The sequence below is a fragment of the Equus caballus genome, chromosome 12 (assembly GCF_041296265.1).
Source record: "Equus caballus isolate H_3958 breed thoroughbred chromosome 12, TB-T2T, whole genome shotgun sequence".
NCBI lineage: Eukaryota > Metazoa > Chordata > Mammalia > Perissodactyla > Equidae > Equus > Equus caballus.
This window is the reverse complement of record NC_091695.1, coordinates 30,312,271-30,331,467: the sequence shown is the minus strand read 5'-3', so window position 1 is coordinate 30,331,467 and position 19,197 is coordinate 30,312,271. Positions and strand designations below refer to the sequence as shown.

At 36.5% G+C, this 19,197-nt stretch overlaps 1 protein-coding gene across 1 annotated transcript; it reads left to right on the top strand.

Annotated features, from left to right (window-relative positions):
- Window positions 1–16,702: 16,702 nt before the first annotated feature.
- On the top strand, window positions 16,703–17,641 carry OR5AN1G (olfactory receptor family 5 subfamily AN member 1G). The gene is given in 1 exon segment (NM_001391202.1): window positions 16,703–17,641. A coding segment is annotated over 1 exon segment (939 nt).
- The last annotated feature ends 1,556 nt before the right edge of the window (window positions 17,642–19,197 follow it).

Below are 19,197 nucleotides of genomic sequence, written 5' to 3'. Positions count from 1 at the left end.
CTGCTCTGGGTGTGTAACTCTTCCCATGATCCCATTACATTGCTCCTATATTTATCCAGGGTTTATGAAAGTAGAAAGAGAGTTACAGAATTGTCCACCTTCCCTCATTAGAGATTAATGGAATATTAGTTCCCAAGGAGATTTCAAAGAGTACCTACTTCACCAATCTCATCTTGCATATGAGGTCCAGCATGATTTGGGGACTTCCTCAAGCACTGAATTTATATCAGAGCCAAACCTTAGAAGAATCATTCTTTTTCACCATATTGAGAAATGGCACTATTTTCCTAATGTAGTCTATTTCCAATTCTCATATATGTGTAAACTCTGGAATGGGAAAACAGGAAATTAAGATATTTTAGGGGATAATGTACTAATGATGCCTATTGCTCATTCTGTTCCCACAGAGAATGGCAATATTAATCATAGAGGATTTTTTCAGTTAAGGTTGCTGATTGTACATGAGAAACATTGATTACCCTCTTTCCAGTCTTCTTGGGGATCTACCTTGTGACCCTCATCTGGAACCTGGGTCTCATCATCCTAATCAGGATGGACTCCCACCTGCGCACATCTACATACTTTATTCTCGGTTTCCTGTCATTTATAGACATCTGCTATTCTTCTTCCACCAAACCAAGGATGCTTTGAGACGTCTTAAAGGGTGAAAAAATGATTTCCTTCATTGTTTGTGCCACCCAGTATTTTACTGGGTGCTGGATATGTCTCACTGAGTCCTTCTCCTTAACCATGATGAGCTATGACAGATATGTTGCTATCAGTAGGCCTCTGCAGTACTCAGCTATCATAGATTCTGGCCTTTGTCAGAAGATGGTTCCTGGGGCCTATGGCAGTGCTTTCCCTAGTAGCTTAGTTCAAACAGTCCCTAGCTTTCATATCTACTACTGTGGACTCAATAAAATTCCACATTTCTTCTGTGATATAGCTCAAATTATTTCCTTGCCTCACTCCAATCCTTTCATCATCCAAAAGACTGATATTCTGCTAGTTGTTTTACTGCCCTTGGTTCTTTTCTCTTTATCCTCTTAATCCATGGTTTCCACCCATTGCAGCTTCCACCCTGAAAATGTCCTCCATAAAATCTATTGCCAAGGCCTTCAATACCTTTGCCTCCCACCTGGCAGGTGTAACAGTCTTCTACAGCACAGGCTTCTCTGTGTACCTGCATCCTAGCCCTAGACACTCTGAAAAGCAGGACAAGGTACTGTGAGTATTCTATCCTACCCTTATCCCCACGTCAAATCCTCTTATCTATAGTCTGAGTAGCAAGGAGATCAAAGCGGCTGTCAAGAGGATGTTAAAGTGGACAAACAATTTACTTCACTATGAACAATATTTGTGCAGGTATTATTTCCCCTATAATGAAGACAGGGTTTAGAATATTTAAGTGACCTCTTGTATGTCACAAGAATATCTATGTAAAAAGCAGAAATTAAAATCTGGTTTTCTTGATTCCTGGTGCCATTATGTTTAGCTACTATGACCATGTGATCTGTTTGAGGCAACATCATAAACACTGAATTCAGTTTACAAAGCCTTTTTCCATGATTAGACTCACTTAGATAAAACTCTCTGTTTTGTGAGTACAGGTTTTGATAGATAGTATATGTAGAGAAATGCCAAGAGCATACAAAGACACATAGATGCTTCTTTTCTCTAGGATTTTTAAAATGTCTTTTATTTATTTTCAAATATTAAGCATTCATATATATTTGAATAAAAATAAAATGATGTGCAAAATTAAATATGTTAAATTGAAAATAATTTACTAATGTATACTTTATCGTCTTATTCATGAATAGAGAAAGTGAGAGAAAGAGAAAGAGTGTGTGACAGGGAGAGACACAAAAAGAGAGAGATAGAAACAAAAGTACAAAGACAGAAAGAGATAATGAGAATGAGAAAGGAAGTAGAGGAAAGGAGATGGGAGGGGAGGAGACAAGAGGCAAGGGGAGGGGAAAGACTGGTGTGGCATATTTAAAAATAACATTGTTATTTCCTCCAGCTTACTCCTCGAGACTCCTTGTGTAGTGAATTGTGAAAAAGAGATGGGAAAACATAATGGTAGAAAGAAGGCACACTTTTGAGGTTAAGATTTGGGGAGATTCTCAGAGGCTGGAAAGAAATCAAAGTCATCAATTTCTGGGCATAGGTGGCCTGGGACATGCTCCATGGTAGCTTCCAAGAGACCTCAGAAATTAAGGCTGGTGTGATGTGTCTTGGGAGGCAGCGTTGGAAGCCCATAGATCTGAAAGTCCCAGGGATTACAAGGCCTTAAGTTTTACCAGGGTGCAGCAGAGCCAGCTAATGTCGGGGGGTACCATGGAAAGCCAGAGCACAACCAGGAGAATTTCAGGAAAATTTGAAAAGAGACATTTTTCAGGCAAGAGTTTATGGACTAATTTACTTACATATTACATTAGTGTTTATACAGCATTTTATACTTCATATAGTTACATTGCATAGGTGTGATTTGGCTCAATTACCATGAAAAGCTAGCAGATGAGAAATTGTCCCCATTTTACAGGTAGAACCTTTAGGCATATTGACGTCTGCTATATTCTTCCCAGCATAGCAACAATCCATCTTGAGTTTCACAAAGCATGATTTGTGGAACACAGATGGGTTATTACTGACCAGAGACATGACTACCATTGCTTGCCAGTGGTATGCAGATTCTATACAGTTTTTAATCAGGGGGAACATATGACTCCAAACCAAATAGAAAGTGTTAAATCAAATTAACTCATTGCCGCATCCATGCCTTTCTCTCTAAAATTAAAATTGCCTGAAGTAGATCAAACTGTGATTGGGACTTTCCTAAAGCATTGCTGTATCCCTAGTAATGGCAGGGTAGATGTTTCCATCTTAAAAAAAAATACAAAAAACAAGAAAAAAAAGTTTTCAGGAATCAACTTAAGTAGATATTTTTAATAAAGGATTAGTAATGCAGCATAATATGTTGGAAAGAACTCCAATTCAGAACACATAAATTAAATCTACTGTTAATAGAAGGCATTCTCTGTACTTCACACTCTTATAAGAGCTTTGTAATCATTATATAATTCGATTCACAGTATGAAAATCTATCTGTGAAACAACTACTACTGTCGACACCACTTTAAAGGTGATAACAAAGAGATTTAAAGAGTTTAATTTGCTCAAGTTCACACAAACAGCATTTGGAAACCTGGAATTCTACCCATACTGGCTAATACCAATGCCCATGGTATTAACTACAATGATACGTGGCTATGCCATAAATTAGTTTTATTGGATTCTTATTGCTTCAATTTCCTCACTTATGCACATGGAATCATGCCATGTTGACCTCGTAGGATTGCTGTGATAATTGATTCAGGTCAGGTGGTTGAGGACATGTATGTATCTAAAATAGAAGTGGTTTGTAAACAGGGAAGGGTCCACATATCTAATTTATTGCTATCATGCCATATTAGCACCCAGGTGTGTCATATTGGGCAAATCTCTTAGCTTCACTGGCTTTGGGTAGTCACCTGGAAGTTGATGTTATTGGACTAGATGATCTCTAGGTCCATTGCTGTTCAAATGACTCCAAGTTTTATAAAAGAAAAGCTGTAATTACGAGATCATGATTTTTTGAGGAATCTACATACTTTTTTCCATAGTGGCTGCACCAGTTTGCACTCTCACCAGCAATGTTTGAGAGTTTCCTTTTCTCCAAATCCTCTCCAACACTTGCTATTTCCCGTCTTGTTAAATATAGCCATTCTGACAGGTATGAGGTGATATCTTGTTGTAGTTTTGATTTGTATTTCCCTGATAATTAGTGATGTTGAATATCTTTTCATGTGCCTGTTGGCTATCTGTATAACTTATTTGCAGAAATGTCTGTTCAGATTTTTTGCCCATTTTTTAATTGGGTTGTTGGATTTTTTTGTTGTTGAGATGCATGAGTTCTTTATATATTTTGGATATTAACCCCTTATCAGATATATGGTTTGCAAACATATTCTCCCAATTATTAGGTTGTCTTTTCATCTTGTTGATGATTTCTTCTGCTGTGCAGAAGCTTTTTAGTTTGATGTAGTCCCATCTGTTTATTGTTTCCCTTGCCTGGTAAGACACGGTACTTGAAAATATGCTGCTAAGACCAATGTCAAAGAGTGTATTGCCTATCTTTTATTCTAGAAGTTTAATGGTTCCAGATCTTACATTCAAATCTTTAATCCATTTAGAGTTAATTTTTGTGTATGGTGTAAGATAGTGGGCTATTTTCATTCTTTTGCATGTGGCTGTCCAGTTTTCCAAACACCACTTATTGAAGAGACTTTCCTTTCTCCATTGTATGTTTTTGGTCCCCTTGTGAAAAATTAGCTGCTCATAGGGGCCAGCCCGTAGACGTGTGGGTTTATTTCTGAGTTCTCGATTCTGTTGCATTGATGTGTGTGTCTGTTTTTGTGCCAGTACCGTGCTGTTTTGGTTACTATAGCTTTGTAGCATATTTTGAAAACAGAGAGTGTGATACTTCCAGGTTTTTTCCTTTTTCTCAGGATTCCTCTGGCTGTTTGGAGTCTTTTTTGTTCCATATAAATTTCAGGATTCTTTGTTCTTTTTCTGTTTAAAATGTCTTTGGAACTTTGATAGGAATTGCATTGATCTGTATACTGCTTTAGGAAGTATAGACATTTTAACTACATTAATTCTTCCAATCCAAGAGCATGGAATATCTTTCCATTTCTTTGTGTCCTATTTCTTTCAACAATATTTTATAGTTTTCAGTCTACAAGTCTTTCACCTCTTTGGTTAAGTTTATTCCTAGGTATTTTATTCTTTTTGTTGCACTTGTAAATGGGATTGCATTCTTAATTTCTCTTTATGCTACTTGGTTGTTAATGTATAGAAACCCAACTGATTTTTGTATGTTGATTTTGTATTCTGCAACTTTAGTGTATTCATTTATTGTTTCTAAAGTTTTTTGTGCAATTATTTAGGGTTTTCTATATATAAAATAATGTCATGTGAAAATAGTGACAGTTTCACTTCTTTCTTTCCAATTTGCATCCATTTTATTTCTGTTTCTTGCCTGATTGCACTGGCTAGAACTTCCACTGCTATGTTAAATGAAAGTGGCAAAAGTGGGCATCCTTCTCTGGTTCCTGTTCTTAGAGGAATAGTTTTCAGTTTTTCTGCATTGAGAATTATATTAGCTGAGAGATTTTCATATATGGCCTTTATGATGTTGAGATACTTTCCTTCTATACCCATTTTATTTAGAATTTTTATCATAAATAGATACTGTATCTTGTCAAATCCTTTCTCTGTATCTATTGAGATAGTCATATGGTTTTTATTCTTCCTTTTGTCTATATGGTGTATCACATTGATTGATTTGTGGAGGTTGAACCATCCCTGCATCCCTGGAATAAATCCCACTTGGTCTTTTTGATGAATTGTATTCAATTTGCTGGCATTTTATTGAATATTTTTGCATCAATATTCATCAGTGATACTGGCCTGTAATTTTGCTTTTCCGTGTTGTCCTTGTCTTGTTTTGTTATCAGGATAATATTGGCTTCCAGAATGAGTTAGGAAGCTTTCATTCCTCTTGACTTTTTTGGAAGAGTTTGAGAAGACTAGGTATTAAATCTTCATTGAGTGTTTGGTCAAATTCACTAGGGAAGCCATATAGTCTTGGACTTTTGTTTTTGGGGAGGTTTTTGATTACTGTTTTGATCTCCTTACTGGTGATTAGTCTATTCAAATTTCTATTTTTTCTTGATTACATTTTGGAAGGTTGTATGATTCTGAGAATTTGTCCATTTCTTCTAGATTATCCAATTTATTGGCATATAGCTTTTCATAGTATTCTCTTATAATCTTTTGTATTTCTGAGGTGTCCATTGCAATTTCTCCTCTTTCGCTTCTGATTTTTTTTTATTTGAGCCTTCTGTCTTTTTTATCTTGTTGAGTCTTTCTAAAGTTTTGTCCATTTTATTTATCTTTTCAAAGAAACAGCTCTTGGTTACATCAGTTTTTTCTATTGTTTTTGTTGTCTCTATTTGATTTGTTTCTGCTCTGATTTTTATTCTTTCCTTTCTTCTGCTGATTTGGGGCTTGGTTCATTCTTCTTTTTGCAGTTCCTTTAAGTATACTGTTAGATTGTTTATTTGAGATTCTTCTTGTTTGTTGAGGTAGGCCTGTATTGTTGTAAACTTCCCTGTTAGAACCACTTTTGCTGTATCCCATGAATTTTGGCATGTCCTATTTTCATTTTCATTTCTCTCCAGGTATTTTTTGATCTCTCCTTTGATTTCTTCATTGACCTAATCATTGTTCAGTAACCTTTTGTTTAATCTCCACATATTTGTGGCTCTTCCGATTTGCATTCTGTAGTTGATTTCTAGTTTCATACAGTTGTGGCCAGAGAAGATGCTTTGTGTAATTTCCATCTTCTTAAATTTATTGAGACTTGTTTTGTGGCTTAATATGTGATCTACCCAGGAGAATGTTTCATGTGCATTTGAGAAGAATGTGTATTCTGCAGCTTTTGTTTGGAATGTTCTATATATATCTACTAAGTCCATCTGGTCTAACATGTCATTTAAGGCTAATGTTTCCTTATTGATCTTCTGTTTGGATGATATACCCATTGGTGGAGTGTTAAGTGGAGTGTTACAGTCCCTTGCTATTATTATGTTATTGCCTATTTCTCCTTTTATGTCTGTTAATAATGGCTTTATATATTTAGGTGTTTCGATGTTGGGTGAATAGATAATTAGAAGTGTTATATCATCTTATTGGATTGTTCCTTTTGTGATTATGCAGTGCCCTTCTTTGCCTCTTGTTAACAGTTTTGTTTTACAGTGCATTTTTTTCTGATACAAATATTTCTACCACAGCCTTCTTTTCATTGTCATTGCATGGAGATTCTTTTTCCATCCTTTCACTTTCAGCTTGTGAGTGTCTTTAGGTCTGAAGTGTGTCTCTTGTGTGTAGCATATATATAGATCTTCTTATTCTTGTTCAGTTGGCCACCTTATGCCTTTTTATTAGAACATTTAGCTTATGAATATTTAATGTATCTATTGATAAGAGTGTACTTATTGCCATTTTCTAACTTTTTTTCTGAATGTTTTAATTGTTTTTCTCTGTTCCTTTCTTCTTCTCTTGAATCTTCCCCTGTGGTTCAATGTCTTTCTTGAGCATTATGTTTCAGTTCCTTTCTCTCTTTTTTGTGTATTTATTATAGGTTTCTGGTTTGTGATTATGATGAGGTTCACATACAGTCACCTATGTATATAGCAATCTATATTAAGTTGATGAACCCTTTAGTTTGACCTCTTGCTGAAAATGCTACTCTTTTCTTCCTCTCTTCCCATATTTTATGTTTTTGACATCCTAATCTCTTTTCTTTTTGCATGTGTATCTGTTACCTTCATCATGGAAATAGATAACTGTAGTACTTTTGTCTCATGTCCTTTTGATTGATCTGCTATCTCTATTGTATATTTGCCATTACAAGTGATTTGACTCCTGTAAAATTTCTGCTGAGAAGAAAGCCAATAGTCTTATGTGGTTTCCTTTGTATGTAACTTGTTGTCTTTCTCTTGCAGCTTTTAGGACTGTCTCTTTATCTTTAATTCTTAACATTTTAATTATAATGTGTCTTGGTGTGGAACTCTTTCAGTTTACCTTGTTTGGTGTTCTCTGTGCTTCCTGTACCTGGATGTCTATTTCTTTCCTTAGGTTAGGAAAGTTTTCAGCTATAATTTTTTCAAATAGATTCTCTCCCACTTTTTCTTTCTCTTCTCCTTCTGGCACAAATATAATATGGATATTAGTGTGCTTGCTGTTGTCCCAGAAGTCCCTTAGACTGTCCTAGTTCTTTTTAATTCTTTTTTTCTTTTATGTTCAGCTCGAGTGATTTTCTCTACTCTTTCACCCAGCTCATTGATCTATTCTTATGTATCACCTACTCTGCTATTGAGTCCCTCTAATGAATTTTTCATTTCCAGTATTGTATTCTTCACATCTGATTGATTATTTTTTATATTTTCCAATTCTTTGTTGAAGTTCTCACTGAGTTCATCCCTTCTTCTCCCAAGATCAGTGAGCACCCTTATGACTATTAGTTTGTACTCTTTGTCAGGTAGATTGTTTATGTCTGTTTCATTTAGCTCTTTTTCTGGGTTTTGTCCTTTTCCCTTATTTGGAACATATTCCTTTGTCTCCTCATTTTGCTTCTTTCTCTGTGCTTATATCTATGTATTAGGTAGGTCACCTACATCTCCCAATCTTAGACAGGCGGCTTTATTTAAGAGATGCCTTGAGGTCCATCAGTCTTTTTTCCCTCTTGTGACTAGTTCCAAATGTTTCAGGAGTGTCCCCTGTGGGGGCTACATGTGTTCTGTTGTGGCAGGGTTGCTCTTGCTGCAGGTGCCTGGGGAGGCTAGGCTGTCCCCCTGGCTGGCTGGTTGTAAGGTTCAGTTTCATGTTGCTGCTATGGTCACCTTAGTCAGTTTATCAAGTGTGGGGAGCCCCAGAACAGTTGATTGAAACGTCTCATATCATGTCCCTATTGCACTTTTTCTGTTAAGTGAGTAGATCCCCTTGTGTGGCTGGTTGCTAGACTGAGGGACTGACAACAGCTATAGGCCTATGACTTGCAAGGCTATTGCCAGCTCTCTCAGGATTGCAGCTGAGTTGGGCCAGCCCCAGGCATGGGAGCATCCAATTTATTCAGGCTTTGGAAGATGGGGCCGATCCCCTATGTGGTTGTTTGATAAGCACAAGTCTGCTGCAGCTGACAAAATCCACCACCCACAGGGCCACATACATCATCAACACAGTCTTGCCATGTGCGCATGCCCCCACCCACTTAAGTGGACACAGTTGCATCACTGCAGAGGCTCCACACACTCTGCCAATGCAGACCTGCTCCACATGCATGCCCTGCCCCACAGAGATAGACCCACTCACCTGGCAGCAGAGGTTCCAAGCACCCCACATCTGTGGAACCACAAGTTGTCCAAGGGTTTGCTGTTAGATGGTGCCAGTCCCAAGGGCACGCTGTCTGTCCTGGCTGAACTGGATTAAATCAGTGCTCTAGTGGGGGGGGGGATGGCGCAGACCCCTGTGCTAACAGGCCAGAGGAAGAATTCCAATGGCATTTGGCAGCTTCTGTGTCAGCTTGCCTGTACTAGATCATAATAATGCCCACTGCCAATGTCTCAGTCCCTGTGGATGTCTCACTTCTCAGTGAGATCCACCCAGAGCCTATCAAGTGATTCTCTTTTCACCAAAGGACTGTACACTTTTCTTTCTGGTGATTTTAGGTTGCTTTCCAAAATGGGTGAATTTGCACATGGGCTCTTTAAGAGTAGGCTTTTGTTCCCCTTATGTCTGATAGCTTTTGGGGGGTATTCCTTATTGTAGTTAATAGCCAGCAAAGCCAAAAATTATGACACCTATCTCATTTGTGTTGAATCTAAAAGTTGCTTATGGCAGTAATCTTCCCCTACTCAGACAGCCCAATCGTCCAGAAATGGCTTCGTACCTTAGGATCACTCCCTCCCAGCTGAGAAGTGTCATAGCTTGAAGGTGGCTTTTTTCTCTCCAGTAAGGAATTTCTACCTCTTCTAGCTCTGCCAGCACTGTCCCTTGTTGCCAGTGTTCTTTTTATTCACTTTTCGGTGATCTCCAAGAGGTAATTGTTCCAAGAGTAGTTGTAAATTTGTTGTGTCCATGGGAGGGGGGGAGTTTAGAGTCCACCTACACCTCAATCTTGATGCCTTCTTCCCAGTAATGCAGCATAATATGTGGAAAAGAACTCCAATTTAGAACACAAAATTAAACCTATTAATAGAAGGCATACTGTGTACTACACAGTCTCAATGCTTTATAAGCATTTAACTAATTTGATTCTCTGTATGACAAACTACTCTATCAAGGAGCTACTACTATCAGCCTTATTTTATAGGTGAAAATTCTGAGGCTTGAAGAGCTTAATTTGCTGAAGTTCACACAATCAGCTAGTGGAAAACTGGCATTCAAACCAGATTGGCTGATATCAATGCCCATGGTTGTAACCATGATAAGTTATGATTTTGTAATAAAGAAGTTCTACTGTATTCCTTATTGACTTGTTTTCCTCACTTGTGCATAGGAAATCAGCCCTATCTGCCTCACACTGCTGCTGTGATGATTGATTTAGGTCAGCTATTTGAGAAAGTGTACTTAAAATGAAAGTACTCTGTAAACAAGTAAGTGTCTACATATCTAATTTATTGTTATCAGGCTGTATCATCAACCAGATGTGTCATCTTGGGGAAATCTCTTAGCTCCACTGGCTTCAGATCCTCACCAGGAAATTCACGGTATTGGACTAGATGATCTCTAGGTGCTTTCCTACTTCAGTGACTCCAACTGTATTAAAAGAAAAGCTATAATCATGAGATCATAATAGGACCATGGGTAAGTGGGGAATTTAATCAGAAGGGACATGAGAAAGTGGGACATGAAATTATCAGGAAAAGAACTCTATGTCTCAAGAGAGCAAGTGCATGGAGAGTTTTCTCCCTGTAATTGTCTTTTCTCCTTTCACCTCTGTCCTAATAACATATTTAAGAGGACTCCAGATATGCGCATCTCTTTGGCTGTGAGTGGACAGCCAATTTCATGGCCAAAATCACACATCTTGGAGTGTAATAGGGTCCAGTTGTAAAATTCCTTTGGAAAAGAAATAAGCAATTTCAACCTTTGGCAAGAAGCTTGTCTTCCTGGAGGATCTGGGTCAAGGTCAGAGAGCAAGATTTATAGAAAACAGTGAATTCTATGCTATCTCAATTGCTGTGTGATTCTTCTAGTAGGAAGAGGAAGTACATGAAGCATGGGTTATGGTCCTCAATCTCATTCATTCTTCAACTCTCCCCTCTTTCTCACTTCCACACCCTGCACTTATATCTCTTCTGCAGGTTTTCTTTCACCTTACCCAAATTCTATGGTATACAGTGAAAAGAATAATTTCTAAACTAAACTGTCAGGCATGGATGTTGAGTACTGGTTCTCAATTTCCTAAGTGTATGATCTCAAACGCTGTTAATTTCTGTTTTTCACCTGTAAATTGGGGATAATAGAATCACCTATAATATAATGAGACAATATGTATAAAGGCTAACACATTGTAGATATTAATAATTGAGCACTGAATCAAAATAATAACTTGCTGAATTTCAGGATTAACTAAGATAAAATATGCTTGTCTGTGTTTCCCAACTTTATACAGTCCACTGCCTTTTTTAAAATTTTTATTTTATTTTTTTTGAGGAAGATTAGCCCTGAGCTAACATCTGCTGCCAATCCACCTCTTTTTTCCTGAGAAAGACTGGCCCTGAGCTAACATCCGTCTCCATCTTCCTGTACTTTATATGTGGGGCAGCTGCCTCAGCATGGCTTGATGAGCGGTCCCATGTCTGCACCTGGGAACCAAACCAGCAAACCCCAGGCCACCAAAGCGGAATGTGCAAAATTAACTGCTTAATATCTACAATGTGTTAACCTTTATAGATATTGTCTCATTATATTATAGATGATTCTATTCTCCCCAATTTACAGTTTATCAATTGTATTTATATAAGTAGGTTTTTCACCCATAGCCAAGTTTAAATTGTTGTATCATATTTTTTTCTCATAGTTTCTGGCTTCATGTTATAGTTTAGAAATTTCTTTCCCATCCTAAGATTATATAAATGCATATCTATTAATCCCTCTAATGCTTTTTACTGATAGTGAGCCAGGTTTAAGCGATCACTTCGGGCAGAGATTATCCTTTTTCTATCAGTTTAAAATACTACCTATATCGTATGTTAAATTCTTACCAATGTTAAAATTTACTTGTTAAATTCTATTTCTTCTTTTGACATGTCTATTTTTACAAGAATAAGGAATTGTTAATGTTTATATTATTTTTTAAAGTCTGAATCTCCAAGTCTTTTTAATTATTAATCTTTTTTCAAAATTTCCTTGGTCATTAATATTGATTTACTCTTTCAACTCAAGGAAGATCACTTTGGATATGGAACATAGCCAGTTGTTGTTATCTGCTATGAATCTATTAGTGAGCTATAACACACTGAATGTATCAACAAACATATGAAATATACTTTTGTTGTATTTGGGAATTGAAACAGTTGCTTTGACTCTTTCTCGACATCAATGCTCATCATAGCTTGATGATGGTTATCTGTTGACTCAAGTGTACATGAACTGAAGCAAACTAAACAGAAGATCATTTCTGTGATTTGTATCTTTATGACTTCAGGTGGTTTGATTTGTCTGGATGCTAGGTCTGAATCTACACCTGCCCAGAAGTAATGATGCCTAGCTGTCTACAGAGCTGATGATGTCTCAGGAATTTCCCCAAGTTAACCCATAAATTCTAGCACCCCTGGCATTCCTTTTTACAGGTACAGCTGTCATTCATAGTTATCTGTAAGTAATCAATGATAGTAATAGCCAACATCTATTGAACAATTAATGTGTCCTGGATTGTGTGCTGAGCAGTGTCATGAATTTCCTCATAAAACCCTCCCATTAACCTTACAGTTAAGGGGCTCTTGTCCTCACTTTGTTATGAGTAAATCATTTCTAGTGTGTTAAAACCACCAGGGTAAGTTCAGAGCATGAGAGAGTATCAAAACTAAAATTATTTTTTTCCATTTGTATTGATATACGGTTGATATACAACATTGTATAAGTTCAAGGTGTACAACATAATTTACTATATATATATATATAATAAAATGATCACCACAGTAAGATTAATCTTCATCACCTCACATAATTACAGTATTCTTCCTTGTGATGAGAACTTTGAGATCTAGTCTCTTAGCAACTTTTAAATATATGATACAGTATTGTTAACTATACTCATCATGCTGTACATTATATTCACAGATCTTATTTACCTTATAACTGGAAATGTTTTACTTTCTGACCACCTTCACCCAATTCCCCTACCTTCCACTCCTTGCCTCTGGCAACCACAAATCTGATCTTTGTTTCTATGAGTTTGTTTCGTTTTAGATTCCACATACAGTGAGACCATAATGTGCTTGCCTTTCTCTGTCTGATTGATCTTACTTAGCATAATATCCTGATGGTCTATCCATATTGTCACAAATTCCAGGATATCCTTCTTTTTTATGCCTGAACAATATTCCTTTATGATACATCCTATTATTTATGTTATTTATACATGTGTTATTTATATTTATAAATATATAATTTGACTTTTTATCCATTTATCTGTTGGTGGTTGCTTAGATTGTTTCAATACTCTGGCTATAATAAATAATCCTGCAATGAACATTGGGATACAGGTTTGTTTTAGGGGCAGTGATACCATTTCCTTTGTATATATATATATATCTCCAAGATATGGAATTGCTGGATCATATGGTAGGTCTATTTTTAATTTTTTGAAAAAGCTCTATACTGTTTTCCATAGTCACTATACCAATTTAAATTCTCATAGCAGTGCACGTTTCCCTTTTCTCCACATTCTGGCCAGGAGTTGTTGTCTCCTTTTTGATTATAGCCATTCTAACAGTTGTGAGTTGGTATCTTACTGCGATTTTGATTTGAAATTCCCTGATGATTATGATGTTGAGCACATATTTATGTACCTGTTGGCATTTTATATGTCTTCTTTGGAAAAATATCTATTCTGGTCCTATGAAAAATTTGAATTGGATTATTTATTTTCTTGCTACGGAGTTGTATGTGTTCCTATATATTTTAGATATTAACTCCTTATCAGAGATGTGATGTGCTAATATTTTCTGCTATTCTGTTGGTTACCTTTTCATTTTGCTTATCATTTTCTTTGCTGTGCAGAAGCCTGTTAGTTTGATATAATCCATCTTATGTATTTATTTATTTAATTATTTAATTTCACTTGTGCTTTAGGTGTGATATCCAAAACATCATTTCCAATCCATGTTCAGAAGTTTTTTCCCTATGTTTTCCTCAAGGAGTCTTATGATTACAGGTCTTAAACTTAAGTCTTCATTCATTTTGAGTTTTTTTTTGTGAGTGATGTAAGATCAGGGTCTAGTTTCATTCTTTTGCATGTGAATATCCAATTTTCCCATCATCATTTATTGAAGAAACTGTTTTTTTCCATTGAGTATTTTAGGCTCTCTTGTCAAATGTTAGTTGACCATATATACACAGTTTTATTTCTGGGGTCTTGATCCTGTTCCATTGGTCTTTGTGTCTGTTTCTATGCCAGTGGCATACTGTTTTTATTTCTATGGCTTTGTAGCATAGTTTGAAACATTTGCCAGCTTTATTCTTCTTTCTCAAGATTGCTTTGTCTATACGAAGTCTTTTGTGGTTCTACAGGGATTTTAGGATTGTTTGTTCTATTTCTGTGAAAAATGCCATTGGAATTTTGATAGAGATTGCATTGAGTCTATTGGCAGATTTGTGTAGCATAGACTTTTTAATAATATTAATTCTTCCAATCCATGTACATGGGATACCTTTCAATTTACTTGTACCTTTTTCAATTTCTTTGGTCAGTGACTTATAGTATTCAGTGAAGAGATCTTTCACCTTCCTGTTTAATTTTTTTCTACACATCTTATTGTTTTTGATGCTATTGTAAATGGGATTGGTTCTTTATGTCTTTTTCAGACAATTTGTGTTAGTATATAGAATGCTTATTTTGTATCCCAGGACTTTAGTGAATTATTTGATTAGATCTAACAGTTTTTAGTGAAGATTTTAGGATTTTCTATACGTAAAATCATGTCATCTGCAAATAGACACAATTTCAATCTTTTATTTCCATTTATGAGGCTTTATTATTATTATTTTGACTTTATTGTGTTGGCTAGGGCTTATTGTCGTGTTTTAGGAATAAAGAGAATGGCCATCTTTGTCTTCTTCCTGGTCTTAGAAAAAAATCTTACAACCATTTACCATTGAGTATGATCTTAGATGTCACTTTGTTAAATATGGCCTTTATTAAGTTCGATTTAGTTCCTTTTATACCTAATTTATTGAGAATTTTTATCAGGAATGTATGTTGAATTTTGTCAAATGCTTTTTGTGCATCTATGGAGAATTATATGATTTTTATATTTCATTTTATTAACGTGACTATCACTTTTGTTAATTTTTGTATACTAAACCATCTGTGCATCCTCAGAATGAATCCTACTTGATAGTGGAGTATGATCCTTTTAGTATGCTGCTGAATTCTGTTTGTTAGGATTTTTTTTTGAAAATTTAGAATCTGTATTCAACAGGTCAGGGACATTGACCTGCAGTTTTCTTTTCTTCTAATGTCCTTATCTGGCTTTGGTATCAGTGCTGGCAGGGGGAGGGACCATGGAGTCAGAGTGTAGCTGTTCCTCTAACTTTCTAACAGGATTCTTCTCATTCTCTGTGGCCCATGGGGATATTTCAGCCTCATCCCCGTGTTCTAGGATTTTCAAAATGATGTGTTGTTACGAGTCGTTGCTAGTTTTTTCTGGCAAGAGTGACAAAGTGCATGACCTATTTTGCCATCTTGATGACGTCATTCAGAATAAAAACTCTAAAGTCTGAACCCTTAACCACAGTACTATGCTGTTTCCTAAGATGCAAAATATCCTACAATTGATACAGTAGTTGGGGCTAATATTTGTACCAGCCTCCCTTAGGAATAGTTCATATGAAGACTTCCCTAAGAAGACTTACTTCATAACTTTATTGGGCATACATGCTATCCCCCAAGAAAATATCAGGATTATAAATTATGATATAATTTTCCAGGCCATGTTGAAGGTGTTGTATTAAATATATTTGTAAAAAGTTTGAGAAGTTATTATAAACAGGGTAATTTTTCTTATGTGTAAAAGAAGAAAATTTTAAAAATCTACCTGGATGAGATCTTGGAGAGAAGAGCTATTTCAAGTTTATTCTGGAATGATGCCAGTTTTACCTCACTATTATTAAGCAGCAGTTATGTATTGAATTTTCAAAATTCCTATAAAATCTTACAGTTTTACAATGATCTCTCTCATATAATTATAGAGTTTCTATTGCTTTTTAGAAAATTTTTAAAATATTTAATATTTCATCTCCACATACCCATGTACTTCTTCCTCCATAATGTGTCGTTCATTGATATCTGCTACGTGACCTCCACAGCCCCCAAGATACTCTCCAACTTCTTCCAGGAGTAGCAAACTATCACCCTTGTGGGTTGTGCTGTTCAATACTTCACCCTTCCAAACGTGGGACTGAGTGAGTCTTGTCTCATGACAGCCATGGTTTATGATTGATATGCTGCCATTTGTAACCCACTTCTCTATTCATCCATCATGTCACCCACTCTGTGTGTTCAGATGGTTCTGGGGTCCTATATTAAATATTTAATTTAATAAATATTTAATATTTTTAAAATATGTCTTTTAATTTTTCTGAGACCTCATCAGGTAATTGGGAACCTGAAACACTGAGAAGGTCCTATTTGGCACTTAGATGGAAACTGTAGTCTTTCTTCTAGGACGGTAAAGCGTTTTCCATTTTTCAGTGCTCAGTGAAGGGAAGAAAATGGCAGATGTGAGAATTATAATGTTGTCATTTCACGTGAGTCAGTAATGCATTCTTTTGACTCTTTTCTCATTTTAGGAGCACCAAGCCAATGACTCAAGGAGGAAATATTACAGCTATCACCCATTTCCTCCTCTTGGGATTCTCAGATTTCCCCGGAATCAGAGCAGTGCTCTTCGTTGTATTCCTGTTGGTGTACATTATGACTCTGATTTGGAACCTGTGTCTCATCATCTTAATAAGGATGGATTTCCATCTCCACACACCCATGTACTTCTTCCTCCATAATCTGTCCTTCATTGATATCTGCTACGTGACCTCCACAGTCCCCAAGATGCTCTCCAACTTTTTCCAGGAGCAGCAAACCATCACCCTTGTGGGTTGTGCTGTTCAATACTTCATCTTTTCAACCATGGGACCGAGTGAGTCTTGTCTCATGACAGCCATGGCTTATGATCGATATGCTGCCATTTGTAACCCACTTCTCTATTCATCCATCATGTCACCCACTCTGTGTGTTCAAATGGTGCTTGGGTCCTATATGGCAGGATTCTCTGGTTCTATATCCCAATTGTGTGCCATGCTTCAGCTCCAATTCTGTGGGCCTAATGTCATCAACCACTTCTTCTGTGACATGCCCCAACTGTTAGTCCTGTCCTGCACTGACACTTTCTTTGTACAACTCATGACTGCGGTATTAATAGTGATCTTTGGGATAATAAATGTCTCAATTATCATGATATCTTATGGCTGTATTGTCATCTCCATTATGAAGATCACTTCAGCTAAAGGCAGGTCCAAGGCTTTCAGCACCTGTGCTTCTCACCTGACAGCAGTGACCCTCTTCTATTCCTCAAGTATCTTTGTCTACTTGAGTTCCAGCTCTGGCGGTTCCTCCAGCTTTGACAGATTTGCATCAGTCTTCTACACTGTGGTGATTCCCATGTTGAATCCCTTGATTTATAGTCTGAGGAACAAAGAAATCAAAGACGCCTTGAAGAGGTTGCAAAAGAAGGGAAAGTATTGCTGAGGTCACAGATTATGAGATTTTTGACATATTTATCCTATCAGAATCACCTTAACCCAGAATAATATGCACAAGAATGCACTATAACAAAATTCATACTGCCTTTGGAAAAAGAAGACTTAATTTGACACAAATAATATGCCAAAATGGACCAATAGGTGACTCAATGCCATGCAAACACAATATCTTTAAGTCCTAGAGGTTCATGAACATCAGCTTACATGAGGAGTAGATTGATCATTTATTTATATATCAATCTTTCCATCATTTATGAAACATCAGGTTTAAAAACTTGTTGCTTCCTTTAGTTTCTGAGATTGAACCCTGCCCAATTGCAGGACTCTGACATGAAAGGAAAGGTAACAGACAGAGGTCCTCTTGGATATAGAAACTTTGTCACTCAAATATTTTGATGCAGCAGCATGACTAAGACACAGAAGTGACCAATGTTTGTTGTGTTTCTGACCAGAATAGGAAGGAACAAAGAGAAAGGATGTGACTTTGGACAGAAACAATCCTGTGCAATTGGTCTGGTTGTGCCTACTGCAAAGACCAATCTTACCTAGCTAGTGTTTGTCTAAGGCCTCTTTCAATGCTAATCATCTAATAAATTTTTGATTACATCCTAGTCTATACCACCTATAGTCTAAGGAAGGAGGAGGTGATTTGAATCATAAAAGGAATGGAAGGAAGTATCTTGTCCCTTCAATGCCATTTATTTATGAATCTGATGAGTTAATTTTTTGCACATAGTGTCCAGTGGGGATTTCTGATGGGAGATGATATTCAAAATCCATGTCACAGCCAATAGCAATTTCTGATATTGTGGGACTCAACTCTCCCTTTTTCTCCCCCATCCAATCTGGAAAATTTACCCTTGGTTCACATAGCCAATGGGATCACACTACCAAATCATTTTTCATATCTCAAACATCTGAAACTATTTGGTGTGAGAATACATGTGACAGCTCATCATAATAACAGAATTACTGAATATTCAGTATTGCAAAGACAAAGAGCAAATATGGAAAATTGATATACTTTCTTTCCTATCATTTTGTTCAACATTTTATGTCTTAGAGATTTATGGTTTTTTGGGGTGATATTATAGATGAAGTAGAATGGTTTGTGTTACTCTAATGCTGATATTTCCAGCAGACTTCAAGGGCCAGGAAAGGAGATAGATGGTGGTACAAGCAAGGTTCTCAACTCTGAACAGTTTTTGCTGTGTGAAGTAGGAGAGAAAGTTGTGGTCAGGTTAAAAAAAAGATGTGTAGCAACACTGAATGTTGACTTTCGAGATTGCTCTGACTTGAACAAACTGGTACAAAACATGTCATTACATTTACATATTATTCTTAGAGTTTCATTGAATTCTTATTTTTGGCTTGTTATTATTTTTTTTTTTGAGGTAATGCTGATTTAGAACATTATATCAATTTCAGGTATACATCATTACATTTCAAATTATATGTAGACTACATCATGTTCACCCCCCAAAGAATAGTTACCATTTGTCATTGTACTCATGTGCCCTTTTACTCTTTTCACCCCTTGCC